The sequence below is a fragment of the Equus caballus genome, chromosome 13, assembly GCF_041296265.1.
Source record: "Equus caballus isolate H_3958 breed thoroughbred chromosome 13, TB-T2T, whole genome shotgun sequence".
Taxonomy (NCBI): Eukaryota; Metazoa; Chordata; class Mammalia; order Perissodactyla; family Equidae; genus Equus; species Equus caballus.
Genome location: NC_091696.1, coordinates 51,521,039 through 51,540,163, shown reverse-complemented (window position 1 = coordinate 51,540,163; position 19,125 = coordinate 51,521,039). Strand labels below are relative to the sequence as shown.

The following is a 19,125-nucleotide window of genomic DNA, read 5'->3' as shown; positions in this document are numbered from 1 at the left end:
TTTTACTGGGCTCAGTCACGTAGACATGATTGATCCATCGATTGATCGATGATTGATCGCCCATGTGCCTGATCACAGTCTCCAGGCCCCCTGGCCAACTGACCCCACCCCCATCACATTGTCAGACTGTCCGGTGTGGCCTGGAGGTCACAATCTCTCAGGAGCAGAGGGCAAAAGCCAGCCCTCTGTTTGGGCAAGGTTCAGTTCTTCCCTACATAGAGGGAAGAAAAACTCTGGAACTTTGGGACAGTAGGGTGCAGGGAGACGCCCGAGCCCCGAGTTTTCCTCCATGGTGTGACCTGGGCATGCGATTTTGGGGCTCAGGGCCCCCCAGACGTAGCTGGTCTGTGCTTCTTCATCACAGCGCCACGGGAGCTTGTGGCCCAAAATGCCCGTGCTCGCTGCAGCTTCTCTGGGTGGGCCTCCCTCCGCTGCCTCCCATCTTGTCCTGCACTGACGGTGCCCTCTCTTCTTCTCCTCCCCTGCCGCATGCTGCGCACCGAGCCAGAGTGACGACGAGGAGACGGGTCACGATGAAAATGACTCAGATTAAATGTAAATGTCATGGTGAGCTCTGCTGCCCTTGAATTTGACCACGCACGTAGTCTCCGTGACCCCAGCCCCTCCTCCGTGGTGTCTGTGCCCTGCCTGTAGTTGACAGAGAACCTTCCACACTAGATGCTGACTGTAGATCTGCGGTGAAGCTGGCCTGTCTGGGGAAGGGGCCGGCTGTCTGTCCCCTTTAGGATGCCCTTGGGGGTGGGATTGGGACCTTGGCTGGGTTGCTTGAGAGCCTGTGTGTCAGGTCTCTGAAGAGCCTCTTCACGGTGGATGTCAGCAGGTGAAGACATGGGTCTACACCTTTTGGGGCCTGGGCAGCCCCCAGCCCCTAGCCTGCAGCCTTCCCATCATGTCACCAGGCCACGGGCTCAGGGCCATGGAGTCGGCCTGTGCCGCAGAGGGTAGACCCTGATCCCGACACTGTGCCCGCAGCCCCCTTGCTCCCCCCAGCCTCAGGCGAGGGATGCTGGTGGAGAGGAATCTGTGTGGACCCTCCTTCTGTTTGCCCTGCGGTGGGAGACTCCATGAATGTCCTCTGGGCTCCCAGCTGCTCCTCCAGTCCCTCCCTCGTCCTGGCCTCTTCTCACTGTCCCAGACTCGCAGGCCCAGCCGATTCCAGAGCCTGACTGCACTCTCCGTTAGTGGGGACCGCCTGGTCTGCTCCCTTATCTCGCACATAGATAGTTGGATATTGAGGCCTAGAGAAGGCAAATTGCAGGCGAGTGAGCCAGGCACATCCAGGGGATCCCCTGGCTCCTGCCATGGCCTCCCTGTCATGGACCGAGCCCTACAGGTTGGGGCCCCTCAGCCTCTGCCCTGGGAGGAGCCTGGGAAAGGCATGTGGCCAGCCGAGCACTGGAAGGCTGACCATCGGGCAATGAGAGGTCTAAACCAGGGGTCAAACAGTAAGAATGGCTCTTACATGTGTAGTGTGGCTTTCTTACATTTGTAGTGTGGCTTTCTTCTTCTTTTTTTGGTGATTATGTAAGTACATAGCATCCTCAGTTTTGCCTCTTGACCCACAAATCCTAAAATATTTACTATCTGGCCTTTCAAGAAGAAGTTTGCTGCACCGAGGTCTGAACAGCGTTGTCCAGGGGACGTGCAACACGAGCTCCATCTGTCGTTCCAGACTTTTCAGTAGCTATGTTAAGAAAGTAAAAAGAAATGTGAAATTTATGCCAATACGGATAACCCCAATAAGCAAAATGTTGTCATTTCAATCTAAAAAATCAGTGAGCTATTTCACTTTCTCACTCAAGATCTCGGAGGTCAGGCATACGGTTTGTGCTGGTGGCCCACCTCAACTCGGCGCGGCTGCAACTTAGGGGCTCGCCCATCTCGTGGGCAGCAGGCAGCAGGCTCTCAACCTTGGCCTAGTGGTGACCGGTGACAGGAACCCATCTGGGTGCTGCCACTTGGCCCACCCCCGGGAGGGAGGAGGGCTTCTTTCCACCCCCCACCCCCACCCTGCAGTTACTGATTTTGCATCTGCCAGCAGGAACTGCTTTGGTGGCCCTAACTCAGGGGTCTGGGCTGTGGGGGGCACGTGTGTGGGCTGATCATGGGGCAGCCCTGGCCCCCTACCGCTCTCTCCATCGCAGGGTGGAGCAGCATCGACTCGCCCGGGTCCGCCTGTAGGGGTGCTGCTCACAGTGCTCTGCCTGCCTGGTGCCTGCGGTTGGCTCAGGCCTCCCCTGTGGGAGGTGGCCTGGGTGAGAGCTCTGTCCAGGGCAGATGGGGCCGTAACTGTCACAGATCCTAGGAGGGGTCTTCTGTCCTCGGTGGGAGATAGTTGGGGATCTGGCAGGGCAGCCCCTCCTGTGTTGTCACCTTGCTCCTGGGCTACATTCCGGTTGTTTGGCCTTGTCCTTTCCACTGCTTAGTCCTGTGAACTCAGGTGCTCCCTCAGCTCCGCTGGGCTCTCACAGAGTGAGGGGCAGCTCTGTGCTTCACGGACCCCCGCATGCCCCAGCTTCCCCTGCAAACAGCAAAGATAGCAGGGCCGCAGACCTCCCTGGAGGTGGAATCCGCGCCTTGGGGGCAGGAGAGACTTGCAAGGGCTAAGCCAGGATGCGCTGTCACCCCAAGTCACCTCCTCAGACATATCCCTCTGACAGGGGCCTCCTGGGCCCTTTCCCAGAGAGCTGGCAAGTCCTACTAGACTTAGAGGCTTGCCCTCGTCCTGCCTGAGGTGGGGCATTTAGTCTAGGGTGCTGCCCCCCAGCACAGTGGAAGATGTGCCTTGCAGGGACTGGACACGGGCCCAGGCGGTGGGCACAGCAGCAGAGCAGGAAAGCGTGCTGTCTGAGCTGCTCCCAGAGTGCTCAGAGACGCAGGGGCATGAGCCTGGGGACCAGCAGAAGTGTGCGGGGCATCAGGGGACAGACTGGAGCAAGTCCATGCCGTCTCTTGAGTCATTTGGAATAAGCCCTGGTGAACCTGAGTGACTGGCTGCCCTCTGCCTGGGGCCACGTTGCCACTGAGCCGGATCGGGAGCCCACATGGTGCTCACTGGAGCCTGAGCACTTCACCTGCCCTAGCAAGGCCTTGCCAGGAGGTGCTGACCCTCTCTCTGCCAGAGAATTCTCATGGCCTGGGTACTGCATGAGCAGAGCTGGCTCCTCCCAGGGCACATCCCTGTGTTGCACACGGGTCCAGGGCTCAAAAACAGTGTCCTCAGAGCTGTATCTGTCCCAGCTCTGAAATTCAAGCAGGACATGCCCCTGGGAGGCTAGCCCATATGCTGCCATGTGATTGTGGGGAGGGTCACCTTACAGCCCTGGCCTTGGCCAGGCTGGGACTGGTGGCATTTCTGTCCTGGATCCCTGGTACTTGGCAGCCATACTCGACGTATCAGAACAGCGAGATTTGCCAGCTCTGAAGCCCCCACCTAGGGCCACAGATGGTTCCATCCTCTACCTCTTCCACGTGGGGTTTGACTTCGCAGGCATTTGTCAGAATGCAGGCCTGTCCAGAGGTGGCTCCAAGCCTTATGGAGCCCCCAGCCCAGTTTGGGGGTGGATGGGATGCAGGGATGGGATGCAGAGATGGTTCTAATGGTGAGGGAGGCCAGGGGCTGCTCCAGCCCTGAGATACCAAGAATGACTGGGAGGGAAAGGGACAGGCATGGCGGCTGAGGGCCAGCAGGCTCTACAGGGCTGGTGGGTCCCCCAGTGGGAGGTACACATTCCAGAGTCTCATCTGGCTGCAGCAAAGAGGGGCTGGCACCCACAAGTTGTGTGGTCCAGTCACAGGAAAGCCAGTGTACTTGTGCAGCAAGACATGAGCCCAGCCGGGCAGCATGCAGGGCCGACAGGTAGGTGTGGATGTGGGGGTGACAGGGCAGTCCCAGGGGCCCAGAGTTCTGGGTTTTGTGGCTGGGTGCAGGGTGGAGGGGACGTAGTTTGCAATGAGGCATGGAAGACGGGCAGGTTGTTGTGGGGGCTGCTGGGCCCATGGGGGCCCCTGGTTGTACACACATGTCTGTGGCCCAGGACCGAGAGAGGCTGGAGAGAGAAACTGTCAGGTGGGCTCTGGTGCCCTTGCAAGGGGTGCGTGGTGGCCATCAAGGGGAGATGCAGCCAGGGGTCCCTGGGGCTTTGAGAAGGAGCCATCCCGCCTTGGGCCATGCCCGCGTGTCTCGGGTGTCCCAGAGGAAGCCCAGGGAGGTGCCAGGTGGAGGACAGGCCTCCTACTGTGGTGGGAGATGGAGGAAGAGGTGTCTGTCGGACATCAGGCTGGGATGGAGAGTTGGTGGGACCGGCCCCTCTTGTGAGGCCTGGAGGTGCGAGAGCCAGTCCCCCACAGCGAGGGTCTCTGGGCCTCAGCCTTTCTCGGACCCTGGCCCACAGTTCTGGCTTCCTCAGGCCCCTGAGCCATGCCATCTGAGGGCCCACACTTGGTCTGTGGGCTCTGCTCCCTGGAGCCGGGCACTGGCTTCAGGGCCATGCAGTTCCTGCCTGGCTGCAGGCCGCCTCGCCGTCCAAGGCTCTAGTCCTCATTTTCTGTGTTTGACGTTTTCAGATTTTGCAAGAACGGGGTTCCAGGATGTGAGGAACACAGTGTTGATAGCTGAAGGAAGAACCATTTTACCTTTTCCCAGGATGCAATGAACCGCCATGTCGAGGAAGCTTGACCGTGAGAAGAAGCCTGCTTTTGACAATTTCTCTAGAGATCTGGTTGTGGATCCTTTTTTGCCTCTGAGGTGGGTGGTGAGAGACGGGACCAGCTGTCTGAGGCTGGGTGTCCCCGCTCGAAGGAAACATGCTGGCCGGGTGGGCGTCCCCTTGGGGCCTCCGCTCGGTTTTTCCAAGTGCCACATGGGCCTGAGGCAGGACGCTCCCAAGCACTCCTTTAATCACCGAAGACCATTTCAAGGACAGCGTTCTTGGTGCTACAGAAACAGTCTGTAATGGAGCCTGGGCCTCACTGGTGGGAAGTGGCTGCAGTGCTGAGGCCCTGGGCTCTGGGTGCCGCTGGCACTCACGTGCGCACCAGGCCCTGGTCCTTGGTTCGGGGAGTCTGCCTCGCCTCCTGGGCGTGATCGATCGGCAGTTTCTCGAAGCCTCAGTGAGTGGCCTCCATGTGTTCACTACTGCCCGGGCCTCTGCCCCGAGGCTGGGCCTCCTTCGGAGCCAGGCTTCCCCGCCGGGAACAGTCAAGGCTCCTCCAGATGTATTTTCCAGGCGAGAGACCTTGCACCCCTTCTTTCCCAGTGTGGATAGGCTACCCAATGTTTTTACTTTTTAGAAATGCCTAGAAGTGTGGCTGCATTTTGGATTGATATGTTAAGTGTTTAAAAGGAGGTAGAAGCTTTGCCTCATCTGCCCCACCCACGGGCTCGTGGGGGAGCTGGTGCCCTCAGTGCCTTTGTCTCGCCTGGGATGGCGGTCGGGGCAGGAGGCCTGTCCACCTGGCTTCTGGAGCTTAGACTCCAGTCACACTGAAAACCGCATGTTTACAGGGCATCACAAATCTCTCCTGCCGGCCCCCTCGTTTCTTTGTATAACTATGCAGTTCTCTCTCATATTGCTGGGATGTCTGAGACTTCACATGCCACCTGCACAGGCTCTGCCCGACTGACATGCCATTGCAGCCACTAGGAGTCCTTCCAACCTACTGTCCCCGTGCTCTGAGGACAGACCTTTCTCAGCTGGCCGTGGGCACTGTCAGGATCTGGGGCCTGGCTCATATGAGCAGCTCACTGCCTCCTGACCACCGGGGATGCCCACACGTCGGGCAGAAGCTCTGACACGGCTAGTCACAGATGCTTCCAGAGGCTTCCCACCTGTGCCCTCTTCTTTGCCAACACCCTGATTAACCAAGTTCTCCAGCGCCCAGGACTTACCTCCTCCTTTTTGTAAGATCTGTTGTATGTTGGTAAATGTTTGGCTTCATCCGTTTCTCGCAACCTCTCCATCGGGCACACTTAGCCCCTGTGACCCGTACTCCCTGGGTGGAGGGTGCCCCTTGCTGGCCTCGGGTGTCCCTGTGGGGTGCTGTCGGCCCCTTAGAGTCGTTTGATTTGTGACCTTGACATAATAGATAGGCTTGTGGTTTTTTTAATTTAAAGATATTAAGACTTAATTCACTAAAATTTATTCTGAGGGGATATTTATACTTTTGTACTTTTTTAGGTATCCGTATTTTATCAGCTTACAGTTTAATGCCTAAGTTTCCCTGAAAATAGCAAATAAAGTTGTGTATTTATGAATGAGCAGAACAAATGTTAGTATCTTCAAACGCATGGAAGAGGCGCTGCCCTGGGCTGTGGTGACCCTGCACGATGGTGACCCCAGGCTGCGGCCACCCTGGGTGCCACCAAGGCTGAGGGGAGCTGGCCTGTCCACCTGTCTGTCCGCTCTGCAGGGGGAGCAGGTGGATTAGAGCAGCACATGCTCGTCTCCCAGCTCAGCCAGGCTGGCCTGCTCCCTCCCGACCCCATCCCCGGGAACAAGATCATCCTTGAGCGACTCTAAAAAGTGCTGATGCCTCCTTGAATGTAGCGTGTCCTCTTGTCTCTATCCTGGACGGAAGTACCAGCTTCGGAGACATTTCTCCACATCCTTGGGCGCTGCCCCTGCCCCAACACAGCCGCTCGGGCTCCCCCTGGTGGCCACTCTTCTCAGGCCCCTTGGGCCACCCCAGCCACCATAGGGGATTTTCCACTCTCTGTTCCCGGAGAGCTCTGGATCCCTGGAGTTGGGAGCATGTCTTAGACCCAAAGATGCTGGAGTCTCGGCTGCCCAAACTCCCAATCTTCTCCGAGTGTCCATCCTGTTTCTAGGTGTGTGGCTGGCCCAGCCAGGGGCCCCAGGGTCAGGGCTAAGAGGGGTGGGCAGGGCGGGCCGTGCTGCTTGCCCACAGGAAAGGACTCCAGATTCTACTCAGAGGAGTTTTCTTCCTGACCAGACTAAACTTGACATCTTGCAGCTCCCTGATGCCAACAGTGAACCTGGACCTGCCTCCAGGCCCCTCTGCCAGCAGGCACTTGGGAGAGGCCCCAGAGTGTCTCAGTGTCCCCGTCAAAGCCTTGAGCTTGACTCCCGTCTGAGCAGAGGACTGGAAAGGAGACAGCTGTCTGGTCTGGGTCCTGAGGCCAAGGGCCCTTACACTGGGTCCACTGGCCAGGGAGGGAGCCCTGCCCTTTGGACCTTGCGCTCCAGCCTGCCTGCCGTGGATGGGTGTGGGAGGGTAACAGCACAGCTCGGGGCAGCCTCAGGGCCAACTGTGTGGCTCTCCAGCCACTGGGCCTCCTGCAGAGCCCATGCCCAGAACCTTCCAGGCCACTGCACAGGGCCAGGCACTGCCTTTCCTTGTCGCTTCCCCTCCCCTGCCTTTACTGGTATCCACTCAACAGGTCCTTCTGGCATCTTCCATCCTCCCCAAAGTTGGTGGCAGCAGCTGGCTGGTGCCCCACTGCACGTCGGTCACTGAGCCTGATGAGGCAGTAAAGGGCCACCCCTGCAGTGCCACCATCTGCCTCACAGCCTGTGTCCTCCGGCCTGTGGGGCACTGAGGCCCACGCACCTGGAGCTTGGGTGGCTGGTGTCCAGGAGCAGAAGCACTGCCACTCCAGCACCTCCTTGGACACTGATGCGCAGCCCCGAGGGGGTGGGGGTCTCTGGCTTTGGGCCTCTGATTTGCACCCCCTCTTTCCTTCCCCCCTCCATGCCTCCTGCCTTCCCTGCCTTCTGAGGCCTGAGCTCTGGGTGGCAGCATCAGGCCAGGGCCACTTTACCCTCAGGGCACAGAACCAGTCCTGTGACCTCATGGCCATGGCTGACCCCTGGTCTTTGAGGCCAGAAGGGGCTCCCATCGGCTGAACAAAATTTTCATGCGCACAGCACGCGTGTGCGTGCGTGCATGTATGTGGATTTGTGGGCTCGGTTGCAGCCCCCAGAAGGGGTGTGTGCCCCCCCTCCTCCTCTTTCTTCTCTTATAAGCACTGTGGTTGCTGCAAGGTGGGCCTTCCATCATGGGGCCCTACCCTGGGCTGGGCCCGCTCCCTGCTGCCCAGTGGGGCAGCGGACAGTCTCCTAGGCTGGGCTGGCCCGTCCTCTGCAGGGTTCTTCCTCAGCTGGCAGGGCCCTGGCACCACCCACCCACCCGGCAGACTCTGAGGTACTGCTCCTCCACCCAGGGTGGGAGAGGGGACCCGTGACAGCTGGGGTCATTTTTCTCCTAATCTCACACTAGACTTACTGTGCGAGGTGTGAAATAACCCTGCTTTCCCTTTGAAACCAGTAATCTCTGCGAGAGGGTTCTCCCTTCCTAGCTCATAGGAGCGTCTACCAAGGGTCTGGGTGGGGGCCCTGTGCCCTAGAGTAGTGTTGGCCGCCACCTCACATGGGGCAGCCTGCAGCAGCACAGAGGCTACAGCAGGGGGCGACTAGGCTGTCCCAGTGTCTGTGCCCCTCCTCCCCATCAGCCCCAGGCCCTGCCCTGTAGCAGAAGCAGGATGATGGGGGACCCAGGGCACCCAGCAAGCCGGGACAGCAGGCAAGAGGTGGCAGAGATGGGATGGCGAGTCCTCCTCTGAGGGGAGCCTGGTCTTTGCCCTGTCTCTGGGGAGTCAGGCTTCATCCTGGCCTCTCACTAGAGGCAGCAGAGGGGCCTCCCTCTGGAGACCACCTAGCCTTCTGTATGTAACCCCACCACCACTGTGGGGCCTGGGGCTTTTTACACCTCCTAGAACAGGGTGGTGAGTTTTCCAGGCCTCTCTCCAAGGCTGCAGGACCCAGACAGCCCCTGCTCCTGGCAGGGTGACCCAGAACACGTCCCTCTGCTGCCCTCAGGACCCCACAGCCTGGTCCCAGTGCTGGAGGGCCAGCAGGGAGGTGGGGCTGCCAGGAGCCTCTGCCAGGCACTGCCCTTCCAGTCGTCCTTCCTGCCTCTGGGCAGGGATGCCCCAGGGCAAGGGGGAGCACGAAGGAGAATTCATTTTCTGTTCCCTGCTCTGTCCCCAGGGCCGGTCCACAGCAGGTGTCTGCTAAGTGGTTACTGATTTATTCCCTGAACATCCAGGCCTGCTTTCTTCCCGGCACTGGCACCGGCACTGGCGCCGGGCCAGGACATGCTTGTACGTGGCAAGCTGGGGTGTGCATGTGCTTGCGTTTGTGTGTGTGTTTCTGTGTGCATGGGTGGCTGTGCACGTGTCTACACAAATGTACATATGTGGTGAACTAGTGACTGTGTTTGCATGGGTGTATGGATTTTTGTGCTGGCATGGGTGTGCGTATATGGTGTGGAAGGCAGCAGTCAACCGTGCCCTCCTAGGAGTCTCATCCAGTGTGTGGGTGCTGAGTGCGGCAGGCAAGCCCAGGTACCTTTCAGGAATCAGCTTGCAGAAGGGGCTGAGAACCTGAGGCTGTCTCCCTGGGTGGCTGTGCCATCACTGCCATGCCGGGCAGGCCCGGGCAGAGCCAGAGTGAGGGGGGTGAGGGGCTGAGCTCCAGAGACATGTTTGTGCTGGATTCCTAGTGACAACAGCCGGAACAGGGCAGACTGGGAAGGAGGGGCAGGTCCAGGCGAGATTGTGTGGGGCTGCTGATGACAGGACGAAGGAAGAGAGGGTGGGGCTGCAGAGTTGGGCCAAGGACGACGAGCCAGCAGGCCTGGGGTGGGGGCGCTGTGAGCAAAGCCAAATGTGAGGCTCTCCATGCAGGATTCTAGCTCCTCTGAATTCTTGGGGATCCTTGCACAAACCCTTAAAGATGCCAGCAAGTATGGCCCGAACTCTGAACCCTATGGAAGGAGGAAGGAAGGGGTGCTGGCCCAGGGAGCCACTGGAGCCTCAGCTGTCTCGGGGGGCCTCTTCTGCTGAATCCATGGCCCCAAGTGGCCTGGGCCTTGCCTCCTCTGTGGGCTGGCTGCCCACACAGTGTGTGGACTTGATGGGGGCCATACTGGGCCCTGCACCCCTGAGGTTTGAGGCCTCCCAGGGTGTTGGGTCTACAGGGACCCAGCAGAGCTGTCCCCAGGCAGTTGTGAGGGGGGTATGGGGCCTAGGAGGGAGGCTAGCAGGCACGGGAGCCCAGGGGCAGGACCCACATTGCTGCCTCTCTCTGTCGCGCCCTCTGGCGCCTTCACCCGATTACCCCTGAGAGGCAGGTGGGCGGTGCTGTCCTGGGTTACAGGAGAGAAATGGGCTCAGAGGGGAGCAGCAACTTGTCAATGGCTCCCAGGGGACGTGGGCCCCAACTCCAGCCCCTCCCCACCCCCTGCAGCTTTAGACTCACCAGTGGGGAGGTCGAGGCTGAGGGAGGGGATGGAGAAAAAGGAACAGGGGTCAAGGGGGAGCAGGGGAACAGGGAACTCCTGGAGGGGCCCTAGGAGGAGCTGCTGCCTTCTCCCCGTAGGTGCGTCACCCTGTTGACGTTATTTGAAGACGTCTCAGGGTGATGCAGACGTATGCAGTGGGGGCTGTGATCCCCACACCCCGCAAAGCCCTCCTCCAAGGTGCTCTGCCAGGACCCATTCTTTCTGCCGGTGTCACAGGGGACACTAGAGACCCTGGACTCCAGTGACGTCCAGTCCCCAGTGTGCCTGCCATGGCTCCCTTCCTGCTGGGGAGCCACCCTCCCCCACCCTGGCATTGGCCCCAACTCACAGCTCCTCAGCACCCCCGAACTGGCACCTCTCTACTCCTCCTTCCCCCGAGGGTCTGCACCCAGGCAGCCAGCACTGAGGTTGGGTTTTTATTGGAGAATGAACATAAATAAAAATATCTGGGCATTTGAGAGAAGGGAGAATTGGAGAGCTATTTACAAAATGTACACCGTGGACCCGGGGCTCAGAGGAAGGTGAGCAGGGCCGTGAGGACCAGGAAGACAGCGTGGGCTGCCAGGCAGGGCGCAAAGTTCCGACCCAGGGGCTGCTGGAGCCGGGGGCCCCGCCTCTGACTGCCCAACCTAGCCTGCTGGAACTGCAGTTCCGGGATGATCCGATGGATCCAGCTGTGGTGGGAGGTGAGCCGGATGTAGACGCCTGGGCGGTTCCGGCGGGCGCAGCCCTCGCCCCAGCTGATCACCCCAGCCTGCAGCCACGACTGGCCCACGAGGCACACCAGGGGGCCCCCAGAGTCGCCCTGTGGGGGAAGCAGAGGCACTGTCAGAGCCCACAGGGGCCCAAGAGCCTCCTCTGCAGGGACACAGGCACACGTACACACCTGTCCTCCTCCCTCTGTCCCTCTCCACAGCTCCCCTCCCTAGGAATGTCCCTGCCCAGGACACACGCACACGCACACACCCATGGCTGGTCCTTCCTTTTCTGGTCTGGGGTACCCATTTCTCTAGCATCCCCAGACTCCCTGCCTTGATTCACCTCTGGGGTGGGTGGAGGGGGGGCGTTGAAAATGCAGTTTCTTGGGCCCCACTGCAGACCAACTCACTAACTCCCCTGATTGAGGTCCTGGAATTTTCCCAGCTGACTGAACGCACAGCTCTGGTCTGGACCGCCTGCCGGGGTCTCATCCAGCTGGGATGGCTCCCACCTTGACCTGGGCCTTGGGATCAGGGCTCAGCCTGCACACAGCCCACCCCAGCCCCTACCTTGCAGGCGTCCTTCTTGCCCTCAGCAAAGCCAGCACACAGCATGTCGTCCTTGATGGTTTTCGGCTGGAAGTTGGACTCAGCATCTTTGCTGTAGAGCAGGTTGCACTTGGGCGTGTCAATGATGGGCACGGCGAGTTTCTGCAGGATCCGTGGGTTGGGCAGGCGGTCTAGGGAGCCGTGAAACAGGCTGCAGCTCAGCAGACAGTCCCACCGAGGGGTTCTGGCCCTGGGTTCTTGAGAACCACAGCTCTATTGCTCCCTATTTCTTGCTTGGGTTTAGACCTTCTCTTCTGGCTTGGGGCTTCGTGGAACAGAATTCCCTCTTCCCTCCTTCCACATACCAGGTTGGGTTCTTTCTGTCCCCCTCTCTCCACTTCCCCATGGCTCCTCCTTCTGAGTCTACTGACCCTTTCCCATACCCACTTCCCCCACTTGAATAGAGATCATGTGTACCAATATCAACAGAAAAAGATTGTTGGTTCAGAGTGGCCCCCAAGCTGCCTGAGACCTTCTCTAGGCATGTCCCCCATTCTCTCCTGGCCCTGCCCCATTACCTTGCTCACTGGGGCTGCCCCAGCCGGTGACCCAGCAGTTCATGCCCGTCTGAAAGGCAACCGAGGGGTCAGGTACGCACACGGGGAGGATATAATCGGTGAAGGTCACGGGAGCCTTCAGCTCCACCAGGGCCACATCAGCACTGGAGGCCATGCCCTGGTACAGGGGGTTGCTCTCCACCCGCTTCACCTGGGCGTACACAGCGTGCGGCCCTGGCTTCACCAGCTGCCGCGCCCCCAGCAGGACCTGGTACAGGGCTGTTTCGGACGTGCTGGTGGGAAAGAGCAGAGAGCTGGTATGAGGCAGCCGCTCTAGGGCTTAAAAAGGGGAGTTGGTGGAAGTTAAGGGAAGGGAACTAGGGAGGAGCTGTCAGAGACCTCCCTCCTGGCCCTCCACAGTGCCTGATGTCTCTGCACATTATCTTCAAAAACGTCACCTCCAGAAGGACATACAGCAGGATGAGGGGCTTAAGGGGGTGGCAGCTGAAGCAGCTTTCATTCCTGACTTCAATTCCCAGCTCTACCGCTGGCCAGTCAGGTGAGCTTGGGCAAGTCACCTAGCAAGTTCCCTAACGCAGCTTCCTCGTCTGTAAAATGGGGACAGTGATGGTCCCGACCTGAAAGGCTTGCTCTGAGGGTCGAAGGAGATGACCACCCACAGGGGTGCAGCTGGGGACCAGCCAAGTGGGGATTGGGCCCAGCCCTGCCCGTGAGCCTTGGGCAAGCGGCTACTCCCTCTGAGCCCACATTTCTCAGTTTAAGATGTGAGGTTTTAAGAGTTGCAGAGCTGTGGTGCGGCAAGAGCTGAGATGCTTGGGGACCCTGCAGGTCTGGGGCCGATAGTACGGTAGCATACATTGGGTGGCACTTTGCTCAGGGATGGCACGGGTGACGTTAGACAGGGAGGAGGAGGAAGGGACATTCTGCTCCAGTCCTGGGGCTCATTTGTAACCAGATCCCAGCTGGAAAGGGAGTGTCCTGGACTGGGGCGGGCAGAGGGGGAGAGAGGGGGGAGGGAGGGAGAAGGGGGCGGGGACAGGGAAGAGGGCCAGGGCGTTGGAAGAGCCTGCCAGCATTTGCAAGGACAGGGCCCCAGGCGTGGCAAAGCTGGGAGGGACCAGCAGAGGGGGAGTGGACCCCTCGCGGCTGGGCTGCGGGGAGCAAGGACTGGAAGCGGGGATTGCAGCCGGAGGTTAGCCCCGAGGTTGGACCTAAAGGGCGTTCTGGCGGGGAAGCCGGTCCCTGCGGGCCGGGCTTCCTCGCGAGCAGGTGGGGCGCTGTCCGTGGTGCTGGAGCCCGGCGCCCGGCTCTGTCCTCGGTCCCCGCGGCCCCGGTGGGGAGGGATCGGGGTGGGGGAGGCGTGGGGTTCGGCGGACTCACTTGGAGAAGCAGTGCGCCGCGGTGAGGACCCAGCGCTCCGTGATGAGGCTGCCCCCGCAGAAATGGCTTCCGTTGCGCTGGATGCTGACTTGCCAGGGCCACTCGCCTTCCGAGGCGTCCTGCCCGCCCACCATCCGGTTCAGCATCCTCATCCTCGGGCGCCCGCAGACTAGAGGGACATGACAGCTGGCGCTTACTGGGGGCCAGCTGCACCGGCTCTGATTCCCTGCTCCCAACACCATACTCCAGCTTCCACTTTCTGCTTAATTCCGGGACCTCCCTGCCCCTCCCCTGCTCAGGGACTTTGGGCAAGTCGGAGGCCAGGGCATCTAACACAGGCAGACCTTTCCCAGCTGTGGGACCCTCCCCCTTCCATGCCCCCCTGGACCTCAGGCCTCTCACCTGTGAATGGTGACATCAGACCTACCTCCTGGGTCACAGGGAGGGCTGAGATAACACATGTAAGTTTTACCAGGGCCTGACAAACGGGCTCCCAGGACAATGGGTATTGAGAGAGTCCCACATGGGGTGGGTGACTCTGAGGGGGTCTGTCACTGTTACAGCAGAATGGTCTTCAGAGTCTATCCTTAGCTTCTTTCCTGTCGCTTTTTCCTGCCTCATTCTCTGTGCTTCATAGCTCAGTGCTCCGTCTGCACCATGTGTCAGACCCTCCTCCTCCACTCCTGTCTGGGCTCCACAGCTTTTCCGCACCGGGATCCCCATGCTCTGCCTGTTCATTCTGGGTCTCGTCTCAGGTGTATGTTGGGGGTCCCTGGCCAGTCTCACAGCTCTCAGACAAGCCCGCCCCAGCCAAGGGCAGTGGATGCTTACCGCTTAATGACTCGGCCCCCTGAGTCCCTGGAAGGGAGAAGAAAGGGGTGATCAGGCAACTTTGTTGAAGCCGAACTTTGTCTGGCCTCTCCTGCCGGGTCCTTGTCTGCCTCCCCAGCACTGTCTTCCCCCTGTCCTCCCCACTGCTCCCCCCCCACACTGTCCTCCCCTCCACACCCAGCCTCCTGAGGACTCAGAGGGACCTCACAGCCTCCTGAGTTCACAGAGGGACCTGGCAGGAGAGGCCAGGGGCCTTAGGTTCCCCACAGGCCCGGTTCCCTGAGATCTTTACAGGCCCAGGCCTGTGGTCCAGAGCTTCTCTCTAAGAGCAGACAAACTGCCCATCAGGAGATGCAGGGAGGGGCCCCTTCTTGGCTTGACTCTCCCACTTGGGGCAGGATGGCTCCTTCTGGTCCCCACAGGAGTCTCTCCCTCCACACCCCACACTGTCCTTGTCTGAAAGCCCTGGGGCTGTGGGGTCTGCCTTTACCCCCGGAACAGGCCTCTGCATTTCACAGGTCTGGGGCCTTCTCACAGTCTGTTCCACAGTGAACAAGTCTCCTTCGGTTCTTCCCCAAACCTCACTTCAATCCTGAGGCTGCAGCCCAGCCCCACAGGTCTCTCTGGTCTCAGGGGAGTAGAGAGAAGGCAGCCGGGGCTCACCATGAGTCGGTCTTCCCAAGATTTCAGATTCCTGAGCGCTCAGGCATGCCAGCATGCTCTTCAGGTGGAGCCCCAGATCCCCAGCTGGGCCACGGTGTCCCCCCCCAGGAGAGGGGACAGGCAGAGGGGTCGGGGTAGGGCCGTTCTGGGGGCCCATCTCCCCGGGATCCATTACCCACCACGTCTCAATGCAGGCACAGGGCCTGTTACTCAGCCTTTACAGGAACCCTGAGACCCCAGCCAGGTTGACAGTCCCCAGCTGTGCCAGCAACACTCTGGAAATATGTGCCAGTTGCAGGTGCCCTCCCTGCCCCCAGTGTATCTAGTTTACTGGGAGCAGATCTGATCAGAGCTGGGGTGGGGGCTCAGGACAGCCTCTCCCCACTGCAGCCCTTGGCATTTCCCCTACACCCCAACCCCTTCCAGGGCCCGGAGGCTGGGGCAGCTGCTACTGACCCCGTCTTCCCTCTGATCAGAAGAAGTAAGCAGTCCTGTGGAGGTGAGGGGCCACAGAGGGTAGGAAGTGCCCGGCTGAGCCGCAATCTCTGTGGGGGGGCCCAAGGACCCTGGGTTTTGTTTTTTTTAAAGATTGGCACCTGAGCTAACAACTGTTGCCAATCTTCTTCTTTTTTTTTTTTTTCTGCTTTTTCTCCCCAAATCCCCCCAGGACATAGTTGTATATTTTAGTTGTGGGTCCTTCTAGTTGTGGCATGTGAGTCACTGCCTCAACATGGCCTAATGAGCGGTGCCATGTCTGCGCCCAGGATCCGAACCGGCGAAAGCCTGGGCCGCCGAAGTGGAGCGCGTGAACTTAACCACTCGGCCACGGGGCCGACCCCGACCCTGAGCATTTTTATGGGATCCCCATTCTTCCTGCCAGACTCTCAGTCTGAAGGGCAGACTCCCCAGTGCTGAGGGGGGCGTTGGATGACAAAGCAGTGAAGGTGGGTGGGAGCAGCTGTGATGGGACAAGAGGAGGCGGTAGACCCTGGAGGCTGAGAAGGACCCTGGGGGCAGGACTGGCTATTCTCCGAAGTTGGGGTGCCAAGCAGAAGTGTAGGGGCAAGGGTGGTGCCAGCCCAGGCCAGCACTGGGAACAGGAAGTCTGCCCGGGACATTCCGACATTCCATGAATGGATGTGTTAACAAGGTGTCTAAAATGAAAATGTCTCCTGGGAATTTGTTTAAAATGCAAATTCCCTCCAGCCCCCTCCTTGTAGTATAATATAATTTAATTAGATTGGTGACAACTGACCCCTGCTCTTTCTAAGGCCTGGCCAATTCTGCTTGCACAAGGATGCCCTGACTAACCCCGTCTGCCCTCGGCAGCACTAACGTGCTTTCAGGCTCGTTCCCTCCCTCTGGGAATTTTCCAGTGCCTGTTCCTGGTTCTCCCTACAGCCAGCCCCCTTCCCATATGTGGAGAAGGATCCATCGTGGGCTCTCAGGGTCAAGTGCACACACCTGCAGGCGGGCGGATGCCCTGAGGCTTTGCAGGCTTCCTCACCCCAGTCTAGTGCAACTCTGCTTCTCATTCAGGCTGAGCCTTCCCGCCTTGGAGTGTTCACTCACAACACCCCTCTGCCTTGAGGCTCTTTCTTCTCGGTCTCTACAAGTCCAAATCCTACAGGTCCTAATCCAGATCAAGGCCTAACCAAAATGCTGCCTCCTCCAGGCAGCCCTCCTGGCGTGCACTGTCCATCTAGGAAGCCTGGCTTTCTCTCCTGAGCTCTTGGTCCTCCTGCCGAGCCTCACAGAGCTCTGCCCACCTCACTCTAGAGGCAGAATTGTTGCTCATCTCACCTGTGGGCCCAGGAGCTCCGTGAAGGCAGAGCCCACATCCAGGAGCCCTGAGCCCAGGGCATGTATAGAGGGATGTATAGAGTGGCTGTGGGGAGAGGGCTGACCAGGATGGGTCAATGGGGAAACCGGGGCTCTGCAGGGTGGGCGTCCTGTCAGGGGCTGGGTGTCAGGCCCCTCATCTGGGCCCAGGGTCTCCATGCTCCTGTAGCAGGTTGGGGCGGGGAAAGGCCTAAGGTTCTAGGAGGGAATGGCCAGAGGTGAGGGTGAGGATGGTGCTGAAGGAGCCCAGGCCCCTGGTCACAGCTGTTTGTGAGCCAAAGGCAGGCTGCTGTTCCCACTTTGGCAATGGCCTTGATTACTCAACCCAGCGGGAGCAATCATGGTGTTACACCCCCTGGCAGAGATGGGCTTCCTCAAAGAACACTATTATCCTTGTGCCAGGAGGCCAAGAGGGGGAGGCCCTGGGAGGCTGGGGCCTCCCCACTGAGGTGCCACTCTGGCGCCCTCCTCCCCTCGTAGCAAGCCTGGAGCCCCGACCGAGTCAAAGCCTGGGTGACCTGGCCCGGCCCTGGGAGGTGACCTGAGGACAGGGAAGTGAGGTGGCTGCTGAGCTGGCCTGGCTGGCCCAGGAATGCGGGAGGGTTCCCTGGCAGAGAGCAGCCTGCCCCATGGGAAGGGGCCTGGCAGGTGGGGCCTCCTGGTTGGCACCTGCTGAATCTGACCCGGGATTGGGAGAGGGCACAGGGATGCAGGGCCTGCTCCTCCCTGTACCCTCCCTCTGTGGTGGCAGCAGGAGCCTGGCTCCCCTGGCCCCCGCCGAACCCTCACCAGCCTCCCAGGGCTCCCGGGCTCAGGCGGCAGCTCGGCTACCCCTCCTTAGGCCCAGCTCATGGTGGTCCAGGGATTTGGAGCCCAATGGCTCTGAGTTCAGATCCTGCATGCATGCAGAGGCCGAGAGGAGAGAAAACAGAAGCACATAGCCCAGAGTTTGGCCCATGGTGTCCGAGGCAGGGTGGGAGGCAGACGGAGCCTCTGCCTGGGTCAGTGCCTCAGGGGTCCTTTCGGGCCTGCGCCCACACCCCTATCCTGCCTTCCTCACTTCACTCCCCCAGGTGGGACATCTGGAACCTTCCCATCCTCCCAGGAGGCCCCACCACTCTGGTGAAGAGGGGAGGCCTGTGCTGCAGCCGGGCCTGACCAGGAACGGGGGGCTTGGCTAGAGCTCCAGCCAGGGCAGAGGGGGCCCCTCCCAGGAGGCAGGGGACCGGCTTCCTGCAATGTCCAGGACTCACCAATCCACAGCAGCAGCAGGAGCAGGGCCACGGCCAGCGGCCGCCTCATGGTCTCAGCCTGGCTGGGGACTGGGCAGGGGACAGTGGTGGCGGGAGCTCCAAGAGCCGTGGTGTGAGGTGCGGGGCTCCATGAAGTGGGGTTTTATGCTGGAGGTGAGTGTCGCCTCGGCTATGCCGCCCGACCTGTCAGCCGGGCCCGCCCAGCTCCTCTCACAGGAAGGAGGCGCCCCAGAACCCCGACTGCTCTATGACCTGGCCTTGAACCCCCGAACCTGGAGGAGCCAGACCCCTCCCTCAAACTCCTTAGGGTCTTGGTGCCAGGGTGCGCCTGCCTCATTAGGGTGCTTGCGTCCTGGGGTTCTGCCTCCACCATGACTGACCACAGACACCCCCCAACTCACCACAGGCCTCACATAAGCTGACTGCAGCGGCCCTTGAGACCCTCCTTGTTTCATTCATTCATTTCATTCATTCGTATTTATTGGGCACCTACTGTGACCCGGCCGCAGTGAACACAAGAGTCCAGGGTGGGGCTTACACTGATGGGGTGGTCCAGGCCACCGGTGCTTATGGAACAAAGAGCAGGGGGCAGAGTCGGGACGTTGATGGGGGTGTCCCCAGCTGACCCCAGCGCCCCTCACGGGCCCTCCCCCCAGAACACCAAGCCCCAGCAGCCCCCACGCAAGCGCGTAGGTCCCAGAACCCGCCCCAGGATAGCCCCAACCCCGGTCCCCTCCCCACGGCTGCACCCCCTTCCCCGGGCCGCTGGCGGGGGGCTTCCCGGAACCCGCGGCCCAGGGCGGGCGGGGCGGAAGCTGCTTCTGGGAAGGCCGGGCCGGTATGACAGTCCCGGGACGTCCCTGACCTGGGCGCGACCGGCCGGCCTCCGGGATGTGCGGCCCCGGCGAAAGCAGCTCCGGGAGGAAGTTATTTGGAACACGGGGCTGACGTCAGAGCCGGAATTGGGGTTCGGGCGGCCACGCC

The 19,125-nt window shown here is 60.2% G+C and overlaps 2 protein-coding genes across 4 annotated transcripts in view; one reads left to right on the top strand and one right to left on the bottom strand.

Moving 5' to 3' along the window:
• Positions 1–6,277, top strand: part of KCTD5 (potassium channel tetramerization domain containing 5) — a 28,870-nt gene extending 22,593 nt beyond the window's left edge. The window contains exons 6-7 of one of the 3 annotated variants that reach the window (XM_014730138.3): positions 509–567; positions 4,588–6,277. In XM_014730138.3, coding sequence (XP_014585624.2) covers positions 509–553 — 45 coding nt within the window. In that variant the 3' untranslated portion in view covers positions 554–567; positions 4,588–6,277. The remainder of the gene's footprint in view (positions 1–508; positions 568–4,587) is intronic. The other 2 variants (XM_023616534.2, XM_023616535.2) reach the window with 2 other exon arrangements.
• Positions 6,278–10,750: 4,473 nt separating this feature from the next.
• On the bottom strand, positions 10,751–18,565 carry PRSS27 (serine protease 27). Its single transcript, XM_005599107.4, has 6 exons — positions 18,142–18,565; positions 14,384–14,410; positions 13,553–13,721; positions 12,173–12,444; positions 11,616–11,785; positions 10,751–11,152 (listed from the first exon to the last, which is right to left on the bottom strand). The coding sequence occupies exons 1-6, from the start codon at positions 18,188–18,190 to the stop codon at positions 10,859–10,861; spliced, it is 981 nt and encodes a 326-aa protein (XP_005599164.2). The 5' UTR covers positions 18,191–18,565; the 3' UTR covers positions 10,751–10,858.
• Positions 18,566–19,125: the final 560 nt, after the last annotated feature.

Excerpts from the sequence above, each read along its gene's own strand:
- PRSS27 (XM_005599107.4), bottom strand. The coding sequence starts at position 18,190 with ATGAGGCGGCCGCTGGCCGTGGCCCTGCTCCTGCTGCTGCTGTGGATT. Across the intron at positions 13,722-14,383 it reads GGGGGCCGAGTCATTAAGCG|TCTGCGGGCGCCCGAGGATG; the intron begins GTAAGCATCCAC and ends ATGTCCCTCTAG. Across the intron at positions 11,153-11,615 it reads GCAAGAAGGACGCCTGCAAG|GGCGACTCTGGGGGCCCCCT; the intron begins GTAGGGGCTGGG and ends CTTCCCCCACAG.